This window comes from Chiloscyllium punctatum, chromosome X, assembly GCF_047496795.1.
Source record: "Chiloscyllium punctatum isolate Juve2018m chromosome X, sChiPun1.3, whole genome shotgun sequence".
Lineage (NCBI taxonomy): Eukaryota > Metazoa > Chordata > Chondrichthyes > Orectolobiformes > Hemiscylliidae > Chiloscyllium > Chiloscyllium punctatum.
In genome coordinates this window covers 11850211-11870744 of record NC_092791.1, presented here as the reverse complement: position 1 = coordinate 11870744, position 20534 = coordinate 11850211, and the positions used below count along the sequence as shown (strand labels likewise).

The 20534-nt window shown below is 45.2% G+C and overlaps 1 protein-coding gene across 4 annotated transcripts in view; it reads right to left on the bottom strand.

Annotated features, from left to right (window-relative positions):
• Positions 1–20534, bottom strand: part of LOC140471214 (rho guanine nucleotide exchange factor 25-like) — a 346706-nt gene that overhangs the window by 59447 nt on the left and 266725 nt on the right. For all 4 annotated transcript variants that reach the window (XM_072567136.1, XM_072567138.1, XM_072567137.1 and 1 more), the window contains 3 exons: positions 10208–10344; positions 7986–8052; positions 6000–6103 (listed from right to left, as the gene is read on the bottom strand). In XM_072567136.1, coding sequence (XP_072423237.1) covers positions 6000–6103; positions 7986–8052; positions 10208–10344 — 308 coding nt within the window. The remainder of the gene's footprint in view (positions 1–5999; positions 6104–7985; positions 8053–10207; positions 10345–20534) is intronic.

The window sequence follows — 20534 nt, the reverse complement described above, 5'->3', positions numbered from 1 at the left end:
CTGCGCCAATCCAGATCCTCTTCCTAAACCCGTTGCCTATTTTCTCAGGGTCTGTATCCCTCTGCCTCCTATCCATTCATGTATCTGTCTAGCTGTCTGTCCAAATGCCACTCCTGCTCTGGCATCTCACCACTGGTGGGTCACACCTCTCTGCCAATCTTTACATACGCACAATGCTGGTTTGAGCTGGTGCCAATGACTATGAGAGAGTGACAGCAAGTTTCCATCATCAGTCCTTCACTCTGTCTGGGAAATGCGGGGTTACACGGACAGGCAAAGGGGGGATGCTCTTCAGAGGGTTGGTGTGGACTCAATGGGCTGAATTTCCATTTCCGCACTGTAGGGATTCTGCAATTCTATGACACTCACACTACTACCTGGCCAAGGTGGTGGTTCTAGGGCATCTGCCAACTTAAAGACAGAGGAGGGGTGGTGGTGGTGTGGTGAGGGGAGGCAGGAGGTGGGGTTGGGTGTATGAAAGCAAACACCATGTACAGAGGAACCTCAATTATCCCAATTTTGGATTAACCGAAGGGGATCTCAAGGTCCCGTTAGAAACATTACGTCAAAGAGCTGTTTCAATCCTGATCGTGTCTTTTGTTTCCAGGTACAATGATTAAAAACAAAGTCGGCTCACTGCTGCCGAGAACAGTCCTGGTCGGTCCAGGCACAGTCTCCAAATGACTGACCTCTCTCTCTCTCTCTCTCTTTGTCCCCACACTTTCCGTGGAGTTCTAAAGGGGTGTACCCTCAATCCTCCTTCTCCAGATAATCTCTCCAACATTGTCCCGTACAGGGCAAAGGTGGGACCTGTCAAAAAGTTGCAGTAAAACGTTGTGTGCGTGCGCGCTATTTGGAGACTTATCCCACAAAGGCAGCAGTAGTCTTACGGTTAGTGTCCAGTCCGGCTGCCTGGGGGGGTGGGGGTGTGGGGGGTGGACTGAGTTGGGGGAGGGGTGAGGGCAGATGGGGTTGGGGACAGGGTTGGGGGGGACAGGCAGGGGCTGGGGCCTCGCATGCTGCCTAGTCTCCTGAACGTGGAGCAGACTTACCAGAAAACCCCAAGCCCCAAAGGAAATCAACTAACCGAATGATGAATTACCCGAATGAAATACTGCCCGCCCACCTCATTCGGATAATCGAGGTTCCTCTGTACAGTGTATATAAACCAGAAGTGGTTGTGGGATGAGGAGAAGGCGAGATGTGGGCAGATGGATCACACTGCTATAAAAACTTGTGACGTCAAACCCTTTGAAGGATTGTGTAAAAGTCATTTATTGCAGGACTGATGGAAATACCTGGAGAGTTTTTTTTAGGAGGTCATAGCAAGTCCACTGTGGACATTATAGTTTCTTTTTTTTAACTTGGCTTTCTGTAAATCACATGGCTGGTGATACCAAAATGCTTTGCTGTAGACTCCTACTGGGGCTGTTTTATGAACAGTAACTGGTTTGGAGAGGTTTATCTGGTGTATTTGGAGGAAAGCCTGCTAAGGACAAACTGTTCAGGTGTAGCCCTTCTTCAGGACTCCCAAACATGGACTTCTCCACCACCTGGTGCTGCCTGACCTGCTGTGTTCTTCCAGCCTCGTGCCTGCCTACCTTGGATTCCAGCATCTGCAGTTTGTTTGTTTCTAAGGACAAACTGTCCAACTGACTCATGTCCCATTTCTGAAAGGAAAACCTTCTTGATAAGGGTGGAATTTATTTGGTTTTTTCAAAAGAGTGTTTGAAGAAACATTTCAACATTAAGGTACACAGAATTTATGAAAGGGATAGACATAGTAGATCTGGAGAATCTTTTTTCTCTTGGTAGATGTGCCTAAGACTAGAGGGCAGAGGTTTAAGGTGAGGAGCAAGTGGTTTCGAGGAGATCTGAGGAAAATGCTTTCCCCCAGAGGGTGGTAGAAATATGGAATGTGCTGCCTGAGAGGGTGGTGGGGTCAGGTACTCTCACCATTTAAGAACCATCGAGAGGAGTATTTGAAATGCTAGGGCATAGTAGACTCTGGACCAAGTGCAGGTAAATGGGATTAGTATCGTTTGATATTTGTTGGTCAGCGTGGATGAGATGGGCCGAAGGAGCTGATTCAATGCTGAATGACTCTCTGATTAAATGCAGTAAGATAGTATTTCCCGTGTCTGTGTGATTTCAGAGACAGCATGTGCAATTACTGACCTCACATGTCACAACAGCAGAGTAACAGACTCCAGAACATCCTACACCTAATCATTTTGCCTTCAAGAATAATCCTTTGGCCAAAGTGTTTTTTTTTCCAGACAGCTAATCACTGTAGAGAAGTCTGTTCTTTTTCCCTCTATTTTTTTCAAGACTGTGTCAGTGTGAGTGTGTGTGTGTGTGTGTGAGAGAGAGAGAGAGAGAGAGAGAGAGAGAGAGAGAGAGAAATAAAGTGTGTGTGTTGGGGCCATTTATAGAAATGAGTATTTATTAAGAAGCCTGATCGATCGACCTCGTTGTTTAAAATCCAATGTAGGTAAGGTACTTCACTGGTCATTCTGCTAACTGGAGGAAGTGTTTTTATTTGATGTTGTGATCTGTGGAGGAGCGGGACTGGAATGCTAGGGTATCCTCTAGCCTTGGTGGTAACAGTGCTGCCAGCCTCAATGGTGCAACTGGACCTGGTCCCAATGCTGGCCAAGCCAGCGACTGTCAATGCCCTCTCTTTCATGAGAGTGCCAACCTACAGCCATGCCTATTCCCACCAATGAGGTGCTGCTGCTGCAGCAGAGGGTTCACCTAGCAGAGGGGTGTCAGAGAGTGCACCTGCCAAAGTTGAGTGTGCAAGCTGTGAGTGTGAGGCTCGCAGCAATAGGAACTGAGAGAGAGAGAGAGAGAGAGGGGTGAAGCTGTGAGTTATGTTCAGTGGAGAATGCTGCAAAGTGATTGAAGGGGATGTTGAGAATGAGGCAGTGTGAGACCGGTAAGGATGTGGCATTTGAAGATGCATTCAATGACCTTGACCACTCATGTAAGATCATTCAACCTTTTCCAGCACTACATCCAGAAGTTTGAGGCGAGACTGGTACAATTGGCATCAATCACAATGATTACCCGCTCCAACTATCTCCTCAAACATTGACCCAGACATTCCCTAGCTCCTGAGGGGGAACAGCATCTCTCTACTAAGCATTACAAAAGCCTCCAGTAATGCATTGGAGAATCTTGGAGCATGCTATCTAGTTTCTTCTTTTGTATTATTTCATTATATGTGGGTATCACTGCCATTCGTTGTATCCCAAGTTGTCCCCTTGAGAAGGTGGGGGTGAGCTGCCTTCTTGAACCGCTGCAGTCCATGTGCTGTGGGTTGGCCCACAATGCCCTGAGGGAGAGAATTCCAGGATTTTGACCCAGTGACACTGAAGGAACGGTGATATATTTCCAAGTCAAGATGGTGAGGGGCTCGGAGGGGAACTTGCAGAGGGTGGTGTTCCCATGTATCTGCTGCCCTTGTCCTTCTAGATGGAAGTGGTCGTGGGATTGGAAGGTGCTGTCTGAGGATCTTTGGTGAATTTCTGCAGGGCATCTTGTAGATGGTACACACTGCTGTTACTGAGCGTCGGTGGGGGAGGGCGTAGATGTTTGTGGATGTGGGGCCAATCAAGCGGCTGCTTTGTCCTGGATGGTGTCAACCTTCCTGAGTGTTGTTGGAGTTGCCCCCATCCAAGGCAAGTGGGGAGTATTCCATTGCACTCCTGACTTGTGCCTTGTAGGTGATGGGACAGGCTTTGGGGAGTTACCCGCTGCAGGATTCCCAGAATTTACCCTTGTAGCCACTGGATTTGTGCGCTTTTCAAGGTATTACCCTCCCCACATCCAGCCAGTTTGCAAGCAGCACAAAGTTTGTGAGAGCGAATTGAACATTATGATCCTTGATCCCACTTTCAGGGGCCGTTGAGTTTCCTCCCTCCAATTCCCAGAACCTATGGCCTTATTATCACTGACTTGGTCAATTCATGAGGTCTGAAATTTGGCACCAAATGTCAGTGGACTACAGCACTGCTAACCGCAGGCTTATCTGATAGACACAGAGACAGATACACAGGCACAGAGACACACGTCAAACGAGGCTGATGGGATGGTGGTCAAGCATTTCCCTCTTTTACCCAAAGTGAGCTCTGGCCAATTTCAAGAATATCTACCACTGCTAAGTCTGAGGTCAGCCCCGGACAGCAAGTGGAGTATTCACCATTCCTAAAATAGAATCACAATAGAAATAGGATGGGCTTAAGACAAAAACAAAAGGTCAAAACATTTTCTGAGGAAGGCAGTGCCTCATTAAAGCATTCCCTACAAAGGGAAGAGGTTACAAAGGCCTTTCATCCACCTCAGGCCATTCCAAATGCTCAATAGCCAATTTATGCACAGCAAGCTCCTACAGAAATGGTATACTGATGAACTGATCTGTTTCTCATGATAAATAAAAGCAGAAAGTGCTGAAGAAGAGTCGTACCGAACTCGAAATGTGAACTCTGTTTCTCTCTCCCCAGATACTGCCAGAACTGTGTTTCCCTAGCACTTTCTGTTTTTTGTTGCAGATCTTCAACATCTGCAGGATTTTGCTTTGGTGGTTTTAGGAATGTTGCTGGGAGAATAAATATTAGCCGGGACACAAAGGCAGATCTCATCCAGCTCTAGCGCAGTGGAAACTGTTACATCCATCTGAGAGGGCAGATGGGTCCCCAGTTAACGTCCCATCCACAGGATGACATCTCCGACAGAGCAGCACTGAGCAGAATGTGTAATTTGGAAAAGTAACCAATCATAAAAGATTGAAGAGATATGAATGTGAATGGGTTGGGCTCTGGTGTAATGCCAAAACTAACCTGCAGGAAGAATATGTTGTTGGGACTGATAGTGACAGTTGACATCAGAAGTGAGAAGTCATGTATGCCAATTCGGTGAGTGCCATACAATTGTCGAGCCACAGAGTGAGGCCTTTCGGCCTGAAGATGTATTCCTGTCTCTGGGCTGGAAGTCCACCTCTGGCCCCAATCCTACCCTGCCAAACTGAGCAAAGTCTCGACCGCATTCACCCATTCCTTCATTTGCCAGCTACCTCCTCTTAAAGGACAATGTATCGATCAAAAAATCTGCAGAAAGGCCAGTTCAGTCAACTGAGTGAAGAAACAATGATTTCGACATTTAAAGCAATGGACTATTCCAACTTCAAATCTTGATTAAGTACTGTGAAATTCAACACAGAGCGAGGCACCTTTGACCCTGTCTCATTACCAGACCTCCACTGTGATTGCAGAAGAGTAGTGAGGTGGAGTTTCCTGAGCAGAACTGTCAATTGAGGAGTATCTTTGTGCTATGGGGCTATGGATTGTTAGGTATTACCAATCAGCACTCACTGGGATTTGGGTTCTGACTACCTGAAGCTACAGAACCTGGAAAGACAGTCACTCTCTTCACTTGTGTTGAATCTGAAGCTCAAGTCCCAATCATCAAAGGGCAAGGTCCATTGTGTCGCCTTTTAAGAGGCAATTCAAAGAATCCCTCCAGTGTGGAAGCAGGCCTTTCAGCCCATACCACCCCTCTGAAGCATATCCCAGACCCACCCCATAACCCTGCATTTCCCATGACTAATCCACCTAGCCTGCACATCCCTGGGCACTATGGGTAATTGAGGATGACCAATCTACCCTAACCTACACAAGTTTGGACTATGGGAGGAAACCGGAGCACCCAGAGCAAACCTACGCAGACACGAGGAGAATGTGCAAATTTCACACAGACAGTTACCCAAGGGTAGAATCAAATCCGAGTGCCTAGTGCTGTGAGGCAGCAGTGCTCACCACTGAGCCACCAAGACAAGACACCCAACTCTACAAGCAAGGTATTGGATACCTAAATGATGTAATGGCTTACCCTATCCTCACATTATCAAACAAGACAGATATTTGTAACCAACTGAAAAAAGCCTTTTTATATTACAACATGCTGGCAGCGATTTGCTGGCAACGGAGAGTTCTTACTTCTTGTGCCATTCATAGATCTGATGAATGTTCCCAAATACTATTTTATCTTTCCCTTTCATGTCTTCAGGGACTCCTTTTTCATTCATTGTTGCAATGTAGCCCTGGAAGAGGGAAAAAGAAAGCCTTGATAGTCACTCTGAATGGCAGGGCAAGAAAGGATGATGTCCTACTCTTGCTTAATGGTATCAAAGTACAAATTGCAATTAGAAGCTACTGCTGAAGGATTTTTGGAACGACGAAATAGAAACCATTAAGTCATTATATAAATTATTTGGATGTGACTATAAGAGGCATGGTTAGTAAGTTTGCAGATGACACCAAAATTGGAGGTGTAGTGTACAGCAAAGAAGGTTACCTGTAATTACAACGAATCTTGATCAGGTGGGCCAATGGGCTGAGAAGTGGCAGATGGAGTTTAATTTAGATAAATGTGAGATGTTGTATCTTGATAAGGCAAACCAGGACAGGACTTATATACTTCATGGTAGGGTCCTGGGGAATGTTGCCAGCCAAAGAGACTGAGGTGTGCAGGTTCATAATTCTTTGAAAGCAGAGTCGCAGGCAGATAGGGAAGAGAAGGTGCTTGGAATGCTTGCCTATATTGTTCAGTGCACTGAGTTTAGGAGTTGGAAGGTCATGTTGCAGCAGTACAGGACATTGGTTAGACCACTGTTGGAATGCTGTGTTCAACTCTGGTCTCCCTGCCTTAGGAAGCATGTCGTGCAACTTGAAAGGATTCAGAAAAGATTTACAAGGATGTTGCTGGGATCGGAGGGTTTGAGTTATAGGGAGAGACTGAACAGGCTGGGGCTGTTTTCCCTGGAGCATCGGAGGCTGAGGGGTGACCTTATAGAGGTTTATAAAATCATGAGGGGCATGGATAGGATAAATAGACAAAGTCTTTTCCCTGGGGTGGGGGAGTCTAGAACTAGAGGGCATAAGTTTAGGGTGAGAGGGGAAAGATATAAAAGGGATCTGAGGGGCAACTGTTTCACACAGAGGGTGGTACGTGTATGGAATGAGCTGCCAGAGGAAGTGGTGGAGGCTGGTACAATTACAGCGTTTAAAAGGCATCTGGATGGGTATATGAATAGGAAGGGTTTAGAGGGATATGGGCCAAGTGCTGGCAAATTTAGATTAATTTAGGATATCTGGTCAGCATGGACGAGCTGGACTGAAGTGTCTGTTTCCGTGCTGGACATCTCTATGATTCGAGGCCCCAGTGTCCAACCAACAAAGGTATTCAGCCAGTGTTGCAGAGGTCAGCTGACCAGCCTGGAGGGTCACAGTTTGCTTGAGTATAGCCCAAACAGTTGCTGGGTTCAGTGTCCCATCAACTGCTTGAATATTCCTTCCGGTATATGGATAACGCTGCCACAACAGTGAATGGTTTCCTGACAAAATTTTGAGCATTAACACGCAGAGGAGAAATTTAACAGGATTGACTGACAACAAATATCAAGCCTACGTTAATTTCTCCACAGCGTGGTGATGTACAGTGGTCACCATATCAAACATTCGTATTTATATGGGGCTATTAATGTAGCAAAATGTCCCAGACACCGATGGATGAAGAAAGGTGTCTCCCCTCGTGGGAGAGTCTAGGACCAGAGGGTACAATCCCAGAATAAGGGGTCACCCATTGCAGACAGAGATGGGGAGGAATTTCTTCCCTCAGAGGGGAGTGAGTCTGTGGAATTCTTTCCCACCGAGGGCTGTAGGGGCTGGGTCAGTGAGTATATTCAAGGCTGAGACAGAGAGATGTTTAATCAGGAAGGGGAATGGAGGGATTATGGGGAAAAGGCAGGAAAATGGAGTTGAAGCTTATTAGGTCAGACACAATCCATTGAATGGCAGAACAGCTTCAATGGGCCGAATGGCCTACCTCTGCCCCTACCTCTTATGGTCTAGCAATGCAAAGTTATCTAAATAGCCTGACAATTCAGAAATTGATGATATTAAAATTATAAAAATAAGTTGTACCTCCACTATAAAACCCAAGTCGGCCACGTATAATTTTTCTGTTTCTACAAGTTCTTGTAGTACATACCTGTGATGAAAGAACAGACATTATTAGCAACATAAAGCATTTAATGAGTTTAGTGCTGCAGTAATGGTGACCATGAAACTACCATATTATTGTAAAAACTAATGTGACTCAGTAATGTTCTGTTGGGAAGGAAATCTGCCGTCCTTTCCTCGTCTGGCCTACATGTGACTCCAGATCCACAGCAATGTGGTTGACTCTTAACTGTCCTCTGAAATAGCCTTGCAAGCCACTCACAGGCATGGAACTGATACAGAAAGGTAAATAGGTATGAAGCCAGATGGGCCACCCAATATTGGGACAGCTGTCTCACCGACTAGTCAAGCACCAGCCTGATATGGTCATACTCACAGAATTATACCTGACAGACAATGTCCCAGACACCACCATCACCATCCCTGGATATGTTCTGCCCCAACAGCAGGACAGATCTAGCGGTGATGGTGGCATAGTGGTATACAGTCAGATGAAGTTGCCCTGGGAGTCCTCGACATTGACTCAAGACCCCATGAAGTCTCATGGCATCAGGTCAAGCACAGGCAAGTAAACCTTCTGCTGATTATCACGTACCATCCTCCCTCAGTTCACGAACCGGTACTCTTCCATGTTGAACAATACTTAGAGGAAGCACTGAGGGTGGTTAAGGACACAAAATGTACCCTGGGTGGGGCAGTTTTACATTCACCACCAAGAGTGGCTCAGCAGCAGTATTACTGATCGAGCTGGTTGGGTCCTAAAGGACATCACTGCTAGACTGGGTCTGAGGCGGGTGGTGAGGGAAACGAAAAGACCACAAAAAGTTGGTTGAGTCTGGCAGGGGGATTAAGTTAAAAATGTAAAATCTGAGACTGATAGATTAGTTCTGATGAAGGGTCACTGGACCTGAAACATTAACTCTGCTTTTTCACAGATGCTGCCAGAGTCTCTCCAGCAATTTCTGTTCTTGTTTGATTTACAGTTCTTTGTTGTGTCATCCTGATAGATTAGTGTCAGGTTAGGGTGTTAAGAGTTATGGGATGAAAGTGAATAGATGGGGTTAGGGTACAGACCAGTTGTGACTTTACTGAATGGTGAGATAGTCCCAAGAGGCCGAATGGCCTCTTCTCGTTCCTCTGTTCCTAATTGTTAAGAGCATTTGTACCTAATAAAGTAAATGGCTGGAACCTGCCAAACAATTCCCTCTCTTGATATTATCCACATACAATATTCAAATAAGTGGTGTAATTGAGATGGAAAATAATGGGGAATAATTGCTAATGACAACATTGCTGTTTAATCATTTTTAGATGGACACTATTTAATGGGAATCCTAACTCCAAATTACTCATTCAATGAATTTAAATGATTCTTAAGCATTTTTACACTTGAGTTGAATAGGCTTGGAATTACCCATCACAACACCAGGCATAATTTAAATCAATCTCTCAATTAAATACAATCAGGAAAGGGAAAACACTCAGGGTTCAGACTGAGGCCAATCTGCCAATCGATCAAAAGGGGCTCTCTTCATTGTCGCAGGACCTTTGCATTTATATAGCACCTTTTTGTGATCTCAGGACATCCCAAAACATTTTACAGCCCAGGAGTTGAGGTTACTGTTGTCATGCCTATAAGAAAATAAAGACATGCCATCCGATTTATGGACAGCAAGATCCCAAACTTCAGTGAGAGAATGTCCACAATGTCGAGAATAACACCTTTTGCTCTTCGGACAGTATGGCACTCTCCCTGCTTTGGAGGGGTCTCAGCTACATGTCTCTCCTGACAGCTTGGCTTTCCTCATTGCTGCCCAGGTACCATACGTCTGGATCTAATGGTGACATCCCTGGAGGCCCGGTCCACTGTGGTGGGCTTCTCTGTAACTGATGTGGGCTAAGATTAGGTCTTGAACAAATCCAATGGTGATGGTGGTGGCAGGGGGGGGGGGGGGGGGGGGAAGCTGGGGGAAGAAGCTCATGTTAACAAAATCCCACCCCAGCTGAAGGCTGATGGGATTGGGTCGTCACCTCATGTTACCTTCCCTTGAAGTCAATGGTGTCAAACAGTTAGCCATCCCAACAGTTTACTGCTCGGCAGGTTTGGTCAGTGGAGAGTTATACAGAGAGATATGGAATACAAATCAACCACTTTATTTTTTAAGCGGAGGTTAGTCACTTACATACTCTTTTCTAAGGCACTCCTCTTTTCTTCCTCAGTGTCTATCGATGTGATCGGTGACTGTGGCAATCCGTTTGGAGGGTGAGCCAATGATCCCACAGCACCATCCTGAACAGAGAGGGTGATGGGACTCTGCACCTGGAGGATACAAACCCAGTGAGTGTTACTTACAACCCTCAGGCAAGAATAATGTACATTTACGTAGCACCGTAAACATCATGAACTGCCGCAAGCGGCTCCTTAAGGAGTGTTACTATGCAAAACCCGACACTGCCATTCAATGTATATTCAGGCAGTTTGGTCAATGACATGAGTTATTAAGGAGGAAAGTAGAGATTACTGAGCATAATCATTAGGCAGAGGAGTAGGCCACTGGGCCCTTCGAGCCTGCTTCACCATTCAATGTTTGATCTAATATTCCTACTTACCCCTGATATCCACTATCTCCCTCGTTGATCAAGAATCCATTTTCCCACCCCCATCTTAAAGATCTTCAAGGAGCCCACCTCCGCCACTCACTGGGGAAGATAGTTCAACAGACGCCATGGCCTGATGACAGAAAGAAAAACGTCTTCATCTCCATCTTAAAGGAGATGAGAAAGGGGAGGGAATTTGGATCTTTTGGCCTCAGCAACTGGAGGCATGATCACCAATGGCGCATTGATGAAAATCAGAGGTGTGCAAGAGGCCAGAATTGGAGGAGCACAGACATTGGGCCAAATCATCTATCGCAGATGGGTGTGTCCAAAATGTGGACAGCAGCAAACCAGATTGAAGATCCCAATTACCATCCCAAAGTTCCAATTCTCTGTTGTACATTGTCATGTGCTTTAGGACATTGACCAATGTCTTGGCTCCTTTGAAAACCCACAATTTTCCCTAAGCAACTCTGACGTGTCATATTCCTGGAAGTCTTGTTACAAAAGGCAGAGTCAGTGGTAAGATCAGAGCTAAAGGGTATGGGGGAGAAAGCAGGAACAGGGGACTGAGTTGGATGATGTACCATGGTCATATTGAATGGTGGAGTAGGCTTGAAAGGTCGAATGGCCTACTCCTGTTCCTATGTTTCCATCACTGAACCGGAGGCTAAAACTCTCTGGGAGCAGGAGTTCAAATATCACTGTAGCAGCTAATAGAATTTGATAATTTTAACTCAATAAATCTAGTCTCAATGATGGTGACCATCATCAATTATTGTAAACATCGATCTAGTCACGACTGTCATCCTTACTCAGTCTAGTCTCCAGACCCACAGCACTCTGGCTGATTCTGAGATGGCCAAACAAGCCGCTCAGTTCAATAGCAAACAGGGCATCTTGTGGTGCAGTGGTAGTGACCCTGCTGCTGAGCTAGAAGATCTGGGTTCTGCATGCCTCAGAGTGCATCATGATGTGTTTGAACAGGTTTGTTAAAGAACACAAATGCTGGCCTTAAAATTAAGGAAAAATACATGTTAGGATTTCTCTTGCTGGAGGTTTGTGATGCAGGAGCAATGATCCCAGCAAATGCACTGACAAAGAGGTTTGTTTTTTGTCTTAAGCATGCTCTTTCATACTGTAGTTATTCATGTCCAACAGGTTTATTTGGAAGTACTAGCTTTCGGAGCGCTGCTCCTTCATCAGGTAGTTGTGGAGCAGGATCATAAGACACAGAGTTTAGAGCAAAAGATCACAGTGTCATGCAATTGATGCAATATATTGAACAAACCTAGATTGCTGTTAAGTCTTTCATCTTTTAGAATGGGGTTGCAGGTTTTGGTTCATTAGTACGGAAATCTCAGAACTTCTTTTTAGTCACATTCTCGAGATAACTGAAGGTTTTATAAAAAAATGTGCCATCTCAGCTCAGACAATGCACTAAAGGTGTGAGGTTCGAGTCTGTCTGTATCCCAACCTGGAGTCAGACTGGTTCTATTTCCAAAGTAGGAATTTATAAAATGTTACATGGATTCACTGCCTGCAGATTGTATGCTTTTTTAAGCAAAGTAGAATGCGTCTGCAAATACAAATGAATAGAAGGAGACAGCCTAGTGGCATTATCACTAGACTACTAATCCAGAGACCCTGGTAATGTTCTGGGGTCCTGGGTTCAAATCCTGCTACGGCAGGTGGTGAAATTTGAAATCAATATTTTAAAAAAAATGACCATTTGTTGATTGTCAAAAAAAGTCCACAAATGAATAAAAAAGGTTTGGATGGATATGGAGCAGGTAGGTGGGATGAGTTTAGTTTGGGATCATGTTTGGCATGGACTGGTTGGATCAAAGGGTCTGTTTCCATGTTGTATGGCTGATTTGTATTATGGGCTGATGCCAACAGCACGGGTTCAACACATTGGCTGGGGTTGCCATGAAGGATTCTCCGCCGCAATCTCTCTTCTCGCCTGAGGTGACCCTCAGGTTAAATGCACCACCAGTCTTTCTCTCTAATGACAGAGCAGTCTCTGGTAAGACTATGGTGACTCTACCTTTAATACAATAGGGAGGCTTACATCCAAGCTTGCCAATGATATTTGGGAGCATAAAAGTACAAAAATACATTGATATATTAAGCGAGTGACCAAAATTACAGCACAGGCCACCCATTGTGGATCAAAAAGAGGGAATGTTTCAAATTTCTATCCCCTTCCCCACCGCCCCCAACTGCAAGACACCTTGGTCCCCAAGAGTCGATGCAGAGAGGACGTTTCCCCATGTGGGAGAGATTGGAATGGGGGTGGGTGTGGGGGGGGGGGGGGGGGGTGTCACTGTTTGAAAATAAGGGTCTCCCATTTAAGACAGAGATTTTCTTTCTCAGACGTTTGTGAGTCCATCAAACTGTCTTACCCAGGGAGCAGAGGAGGTGGGATCATTGACTTTTTTTTCATTCATTCACAGGATGAAGGCATCGTTAGCTAGGCCCAGCATTTATTGGCCATCCTTAGTTGCCCTGAGGGCAGTTAAGAGTCAACCAGATTGCTGTGGGTCTGGAGTCACATGTCGGCCAGACCAGGTAAATATGGCAATTTCCTTCCTTAAAGAACATTAGTGAACTAGATGGATTTTTCCTGACATCACTAGATTCTTAATGCCAGATTTAAAAAAATTAAATGCAAGTTCCACCATGACAGGATCTGAACCCGGACCCCCAAAAAATTATCTGGATTGCTGGATTAACAGTCCAATGATAAGACCACGTGGCTATTGCCTCATTTTGAAGGTTGAAGTAGATAGACTCTTGACTAACTACTGGGTAGATGGGAATGTGAAGTCAAGGTTACAACCGGATCAGCCATGATCTTATTCAATGGAGAAGCTTGTAGGGCTGAGGGGCCTAGTCCTATTTTATCTACATAGGCACATTGGAAAGAGTTAAAAGTTGACAATTAACCTATGTTGGGGTGGTATGGTGGCTCAGTGGTTAGCACGGCTGTCTCAGCACCAGGGACCCGGTTCAATTCCTGCCTCGGGTGACTGTCTGTGTGGCATTTGCACATTCTCCCCGTGTCTGTGTGGATTTCCTCCAGGTGCTCTGGTTTCCTCCCACTATCCGAAGACGTGTACTTTCGGGCGGATTGGCCATGCTAAATTGCTTGCAGTGTCCAGGGATGTGCAGGCTAGGAGGATTAGCCATGGGAAATGCAGGATTATGGAGATGGGGTAGAGGGATAGGTGTAGATGGATTGTTCTTCGAAAGGTTGGTGTGGACTCCTTGGGCTGAATGGCCTGCTTCTACACTGTAGGGATTCTAAAATAAAACTGAGAACTGCGAAGGCTCGAAATTTGAAACAAAAGTTGCTGGAGAAACTCAGCTGGTGTAGCAGCATCTGTGGACGTTTCAGGTCCAGTGACCTTTCATCCAATTCATGTTTAACCTGCTTAGCCATATTAGGGATATACTTTCCTTGGCCCATAAGTCCTGGAAGTGGGAGCTTTTCTGCAGGGACATGACCCACTATACATTACCTGGTCCATCCACACAACTCACTAACATTTAGTGGCCACGCATAAAACATGATCAAAAGAACGAAGGTAATGTTAGGCTTCATAACTTTCAAGTTAGAATATAAAGAGAAGGGCGTTTATTTACAGCTGTACAAAGCCTGGCTAGACCACATAGAAAATACAATGCACCATTTAGAATAGATTAGGTTCCCTACAATGTGGAAACAGGCCTTTTGGCCCAACAAGTCCACACCGACCCTCCGAAGAGTAACCCACCCAGACCCATTCCCACCTAACACAATGGGCAACTTAGCATGGCCATTTCACCTGACCTGCACATCTTTGAACCGTGGGAGGAAACTGGAGCACCCAGAGGGAACCCACGCAGACACGGGGAGAATGTGCAAACTCCTCAGAGACAGTCGCCCGAGGCTGGATTTGAACTTAGGACCCTGGCACTGTGCTGTAGCAGTGCTATCCACTGAGCCACTGTGCCACCCAGGTGTGGGTACCACACTTTGGAAACTTGATATTGGCTTCAGAAGGGATATAGCACAGCTTCTCCAGAATGTAACCAGGAATTTAACCAGGGTTAAATTATGAAGAGACATTCCACACAATAAGTTTATCTTCCTTGGAACTTTGCAGGTTACGAGGGGATTTGAATAAGGCTTCAAAGATGTGAAAGGAATTGCTTGAACAGATATTGAGAAACTATTTCCACTGGTGCTAGAATCCAGGAAAACAGGAGATAATGTTAATCAGAGCCACGCCATTCAGGAGAGAAGTTTAGAAACAATTCCTCACACAAGTGGTAAGGCTGAGGAGCTCTCTCCCATGAAAAGCAGTTCATACTATCTCAGATAATCATTTTAAATCAGGGATTGATAGACGTTTGATCGAGAATGGTATTATTATGGCCACGGCAACTGGATCATGTAGGAGCAAATTACTGAAGATGCTGGAATGTGTACTGAAAACAACAAATGCTGAAGGTCCCAGCAGGTCAGACAGCCTTCCTGGAGAGAGAACAAGCTAATGTTTTGAGTCGCAATGACTCTTCCATTCAAGCTGAAGTGAAGTGTGGAGGGCGCAGTGTTTATACAATAGTTTGGGGGGGTGTGCTGGGGCGAAAGGGTGTTGATAGTTCAGATTAAGTGATAGGAATGTAAGAATGGTGAGTCTACCTGCTCGACAGGGAAGGACACGCAGTCTCACTGGGGGGGAGGGAAGGGGAGAGAAGGTGGCAGAGAATGTAACAAGTAAAGCTAAAAGAAAGGGAAGGAAAGGGAAGGAAAGGGAGTTGGTTCCCAATTTGATGGTGTTGAACTCAATATGAAGACCAGAAGGCTGGAAAGTGCCTACTCTGAGGATGAGATGTTGTTCCTCCAGTTTGTACTGTGATTCACGGGAGCACTGCAGCATGCCAAGGGCAGACACTGTGGGCATGTGAGGACACTGTGTTAAAATGACCGGCTACAGGAAGGTAATGGAGCTAGGTTCCAGATCAGTCATGACTGGGGAAACAGGATTGGGGGGGCTGAATGGTTTCCCCCTGTTCCTATGTAAATGTTACATTTCCATATTCCCACTCCCCACAATGCATACACAGTCACACCCTATCTCTAGTGTACACACACACAAACACACACACGCCAGCATACACTCAACGATCCCATCATTGGGGGCTAGCCACAAATCAGGAGCAAGAAAAAGCCATTCAGCTCCCCCCCCCCAATTCAATACCACACAGCGGACACATTTTAACCACAATCACTTTCCCCTGTCTTGGCTTCATGCCTGTAGCCCTCTACTCTTTGGAGTGTTTGTACTATTATGGTTATGCTCTGGGGAACGTCAGCATGTTTTCAGCTCCTGGGATTAAGCATACGATTGATTATTCTACTTGGCAGCACCTCAGACAACAAACTGATCCCTGCTCTGAACGTATTCCTTGAAACCACAGCAGTGTAGTGCATAGTCCATTTAACTTCCTGTTTTCCATTATTTGAAGTGCCCTCCTTGTAATGGATTCTGCAGGTTGAACAGTGGCCAAGTGTCCATATTTCACTGATTGTGCTGGTGTGATGTACTTGCCAGGTGAGACTATCTGAAAAGTGTTGCAAGAATGTCAATTATTGTTGCTTCATTGAATCATTGGCCCTGATTCTCTTTATTTCAAGACAGGGAGTGAAAAGGAAAGAGAAGGGGAAAATTTTTCACTCAGGCTGGATTCTACCAAATTTGCTGTAGGCCCTGATGAAATTTTTTTTATTGAGTTACAGCCAGGTTGAGAAGCTGGACCTACAGCTCTAGACTGCAGCCTGGGGAAAGTTTGGGACAATCTGAAAGGCCATGGGGAGAGAGAGAGAGAGAGGGGGGGAGGATTGAGCACAGTGTCAGGAGGATATCAGAGAGCAGGGGCAAATGGAGTTTAATGTGGAAAAGTGTGAGGTGTTTCACTTTGGAAGGAGCAACAGGAATAAAGAGTACTGGGCTAATGGTAAGATTCTTGGTAGCGTGGATGAGCACAGAGATCTCGGTGTCCATGTACATAGATCATTGAAAGCTGCCAACCAGGTTGATAGGGTTGTTAAGAAGGCATATGGTGTGGACGTAGATTTGATCATTTATAGACATTTCGTCACCATACTAGGTAACAGCACCAGTGAGGCTCCGGATGAAGCACTGGTGGTATGGCCCACTTTCTATTTGTGTGTTTAGATTTCCTTGGGTTGGTGACATGATTTCCTGTGGTGATGTCATTTCCTGTGGTGAAGTCACTTCCTGTTCTTTTTCTCAGGGGGTGGTAGATGGGGTCTAACTCGATGTGTTTGTTGATAGAGTTCCGGTTGGAATGCTATGCTTCTAGGAATTCTCATGCGTGTCTCTGTTTGGCTTGTCCTAGGATTGATGTGTTGTCCCAGTCGAAGTAGTGTCCTTCCTTATCTGTCGTTTTGTGGCTAGTTGATGTTCATGTATCCTGGTGGCTAGTTTTCTGCCTGCTTGTCCAAGCTCCTGCAAGGTGTTTGTTCCAGCTCCTGCAAGGTATTTTGAAAATGACGTTCCTTTTGCTTGTTGTCTGTATCGGGTTGAAACTCACTAACCTTTAGGAGACTTTGACTGGACAGTGGCTGGCAATTGGGTAGAAATCGCTGCAATATTGGCACTTGGAGTATTGCACACAGTTCTGGTCACTGCATTATAGGAAAGATGTGGAAGCTTTGGAAAGGGTTCAGAGGAGATTTACCAGGATGTTGCCTGGTATGGAGGGAAGGTCTTATGAAGAAAGGCTGAGGGACTTCAGGCTGTTTTCGTTAGAGAGAAGGTTGAGAGGTGACTTAATTGAGACATATAAGATAATCAGAGGGTTTGATAGGGTAGACAGTGAGAGCCTTTTTCCTTGGATGGTGATGGTTAGCACAAGGGGACATAGCTTTAAATTGAGGAGTGATAGATAAAGGACAGATGTCAGAGGTAGTTTCTTTAGTAGGGGCGTGGAATGCCTTGCCTGCAACAGTCATAGACTCGCCAACTTTAAGGGCATTTAAATGGTCATTGGATAAACATATGGATGACAATGGAATAGTGTAGGATAGATGGGCTTCAGATTGGTTCCACAGGTTGGCACAACATCAAGGGCCAAAGGGCCTGTACTGCGCTGGAATGTTCTATGTTCCAGAGTGTGTGTGTGGGGTTGTGGGGCTCTGAAAAATTGGAAGGGGGAGATCAGAAGGGTTGGGTGTTGTTGGGTAAGTTTGCAGGGAGTGCAGGAGAATCAGGGAATGAAAGACCTGTGAATGGGGCAGGAGAGGGAAAAGGGGCAGGTTGTGGCTTACGGGTGGGGTGGTGCATCTGATCATAGAGTCTGTTTGCTGGGCTGGGATGGTGGGAACACAAACTTTTGAAAAGATAAAAACTGCTCAAGTCCTCACCTCCCTTCAACTGTAGGGCTTCCCGAGACCCTTGGGTAACCTTGACTGATTGAGGTTACATTTAAAATGGAGATTAAATGTTAGTGATATACCCTCATTAAATTATTTTCATAAGTGGCTCCACTTCTGAGAGCAGATTTGTTGCCAAACACGCCCCATCCTGCCTTGTGTGGAAGTGGTGGAGGTGGAGATCAAGATTTACAATCCCAAACCCAGACATTTTTGAGCAATGGCTTGATTATTCTGGGTTTCATTATGTTTTTCACTTATCTATGTTTATGGTGCTTGACTATTAAAACTGGACGTAGCCTCTGAGAGCTAAACTAAACAGAAGTTTCCAAAAAGGCCTGAGCTCTGAACATATGTGGAGATGCATTGTAACTGAAGAAACGTTTCAAAGCCACCCATCTAAACCTGTTGTAGACTCAGATCTGACATAATCTCTGCTTTGCTCTGAGGTAAATCAGATCTATTATAAGAACGTAAGATTAGGAGCAGGAGTAGGCCATTCAGCCCCTCAAACCTGCTCTGCCATTTAATACAGCCATAGCTGATCGTATCTTGGGCTCAACATGCTCTCCATAACCCTTCAACCCATTACTAATTAAAAATCTGTCGGTCTCGTCCTTAAATTTACTGTGTCCCAGCATGCACCGCACTCTGGGGGAGTAAATTCCAGACTCATGATCCTTTGAAAGAAGTAATTCCTCCCCATTTCTGTTTTAAATGTATCCCTAAGTGATCATCTCTTGTTCTAGGTTACCTCATAAGGGGAAACATCCTGTCTACATTGTCAATCCCCTTTAGAATCTTATGTACTTTAATTTGATCTCCTCTCATTCTCCTAAACTCAAGCGACTGTAGGCCTAAACTGCTCAATCTCTCCTCACAAGATAAACCCATCATTTCAGGAAACAATTGAGTGAACCTCCTCTTAACTGCCTCCAATGCAACTACGCCCCTCTTCAAGTAAGGGGATCAAAACTGCCAAATATTCCAGGTGCAGTCTCAGTAATGCCTTGTAAATTTACAGCAACATTGCCCTACTTTTATACTCTAGTTCTTTTACAGAGTGACAGCATCGTACAGCATAGAAACAGACTGTTAGGCCCAACCAGAACATGCTGAACATAATCACAAACTATTCCCACCTGCCTGCTCCTGGCGCATATCCCTCCAACCCTTTCCTATTCATGTACTCATCCAAATATCTTATAAATGTTGTAACTGTACCCACATCCACCAGTTCCTCATTAAGTTTATTCCACACACAAACCTCCCTCTTGGTAAAAATATTGTCCCTCATGTCTTTTTTAAATTTCTCTGCTCTCACCTTAAAAATGTGCCCCCTAATCTTGAAATCCTCCATCCTGGGAGAAAAGAAAGCTACCATTAACTCAATCTTTCCCTCTCAATATTTTAAGAGCTTCTATAAGGTCACCTCTCAACCTCCTATACTCCAGTGAAAAAAGTCTCAGCCTATTCAGCCTTTCTTTCTGACTCAAATTTTCCATACCTGGCAATAAATGCCAAAATTCCATTTGTCTCCATTATTTGCTGTACCTGCAAACTAGCTTTTTGTGATTCAAATACAAGAGACAGCATGCACTTAAAGTTTGGGGGGGGGAGTTCAAAAGAGATGTGAGGGGTAGGTCTTTTACACAGAGAGTGATAGGACTGGTGGAGGAAGATAGGTTAGGGGCATTTAAGAGACTTTTAGACAAGCACATGAATATGCAGGGAATGGAGGGATATGGGCCAAGGGCAGGCAGAAGGGTTTAGTTTACATTGGTGTCATGTTTGGTACAACATCATGGGCCGAAGAGCCCGTTCCTGGGCTGGACAGTTCTATGTTCCAAGAACACCTAGATCCCTATCAAGTATTTAAAAAACCAATTAATAAACAAGGAAGTTAAAATTCCACCTATTGCATTCAAAGTGAGCAGAATGTTATTCTGAGCTCAGCTGTAGCTGAAGCAGCTGGGATCGAATTTACGATGCCACACTGCCTGATCTTTGTGTTTTTATCCAAGACTTGCACTATGAGCAGGAGGGCACTGACAGTGTTGGATATTTGGAACGTATAAGCCCTGGATAAAAGTCAGAATGCAGTGTGCAGAGTGTCAACACTATGAGTAGAACATCAGGAAGGTTGATGTTTATTATGAAGGTCAGTAATGGGCAATATTAGGCCACAGCACAGTACACAATAATTGGTCAACTGTTTTGACACCAGCCAAATTAATCAAAGATCCTCAGACAGCACCTTCCAAACCCACGACCACTTTCATTTAGAAGGACAAGGGCAGCAAATACATGGGAACACCCAGCCCCTGCAAGTTCCCCTCCAAGCCCCTCACCATCCTGACTTGGAAATATATGACCGTTCCTTCAGTGTCACTGGGTCAAAATTCTGGAATTCCCTCCTTAAGGGCATAGTGAGTCAACCCACAGCACACGGACTGCAGCGG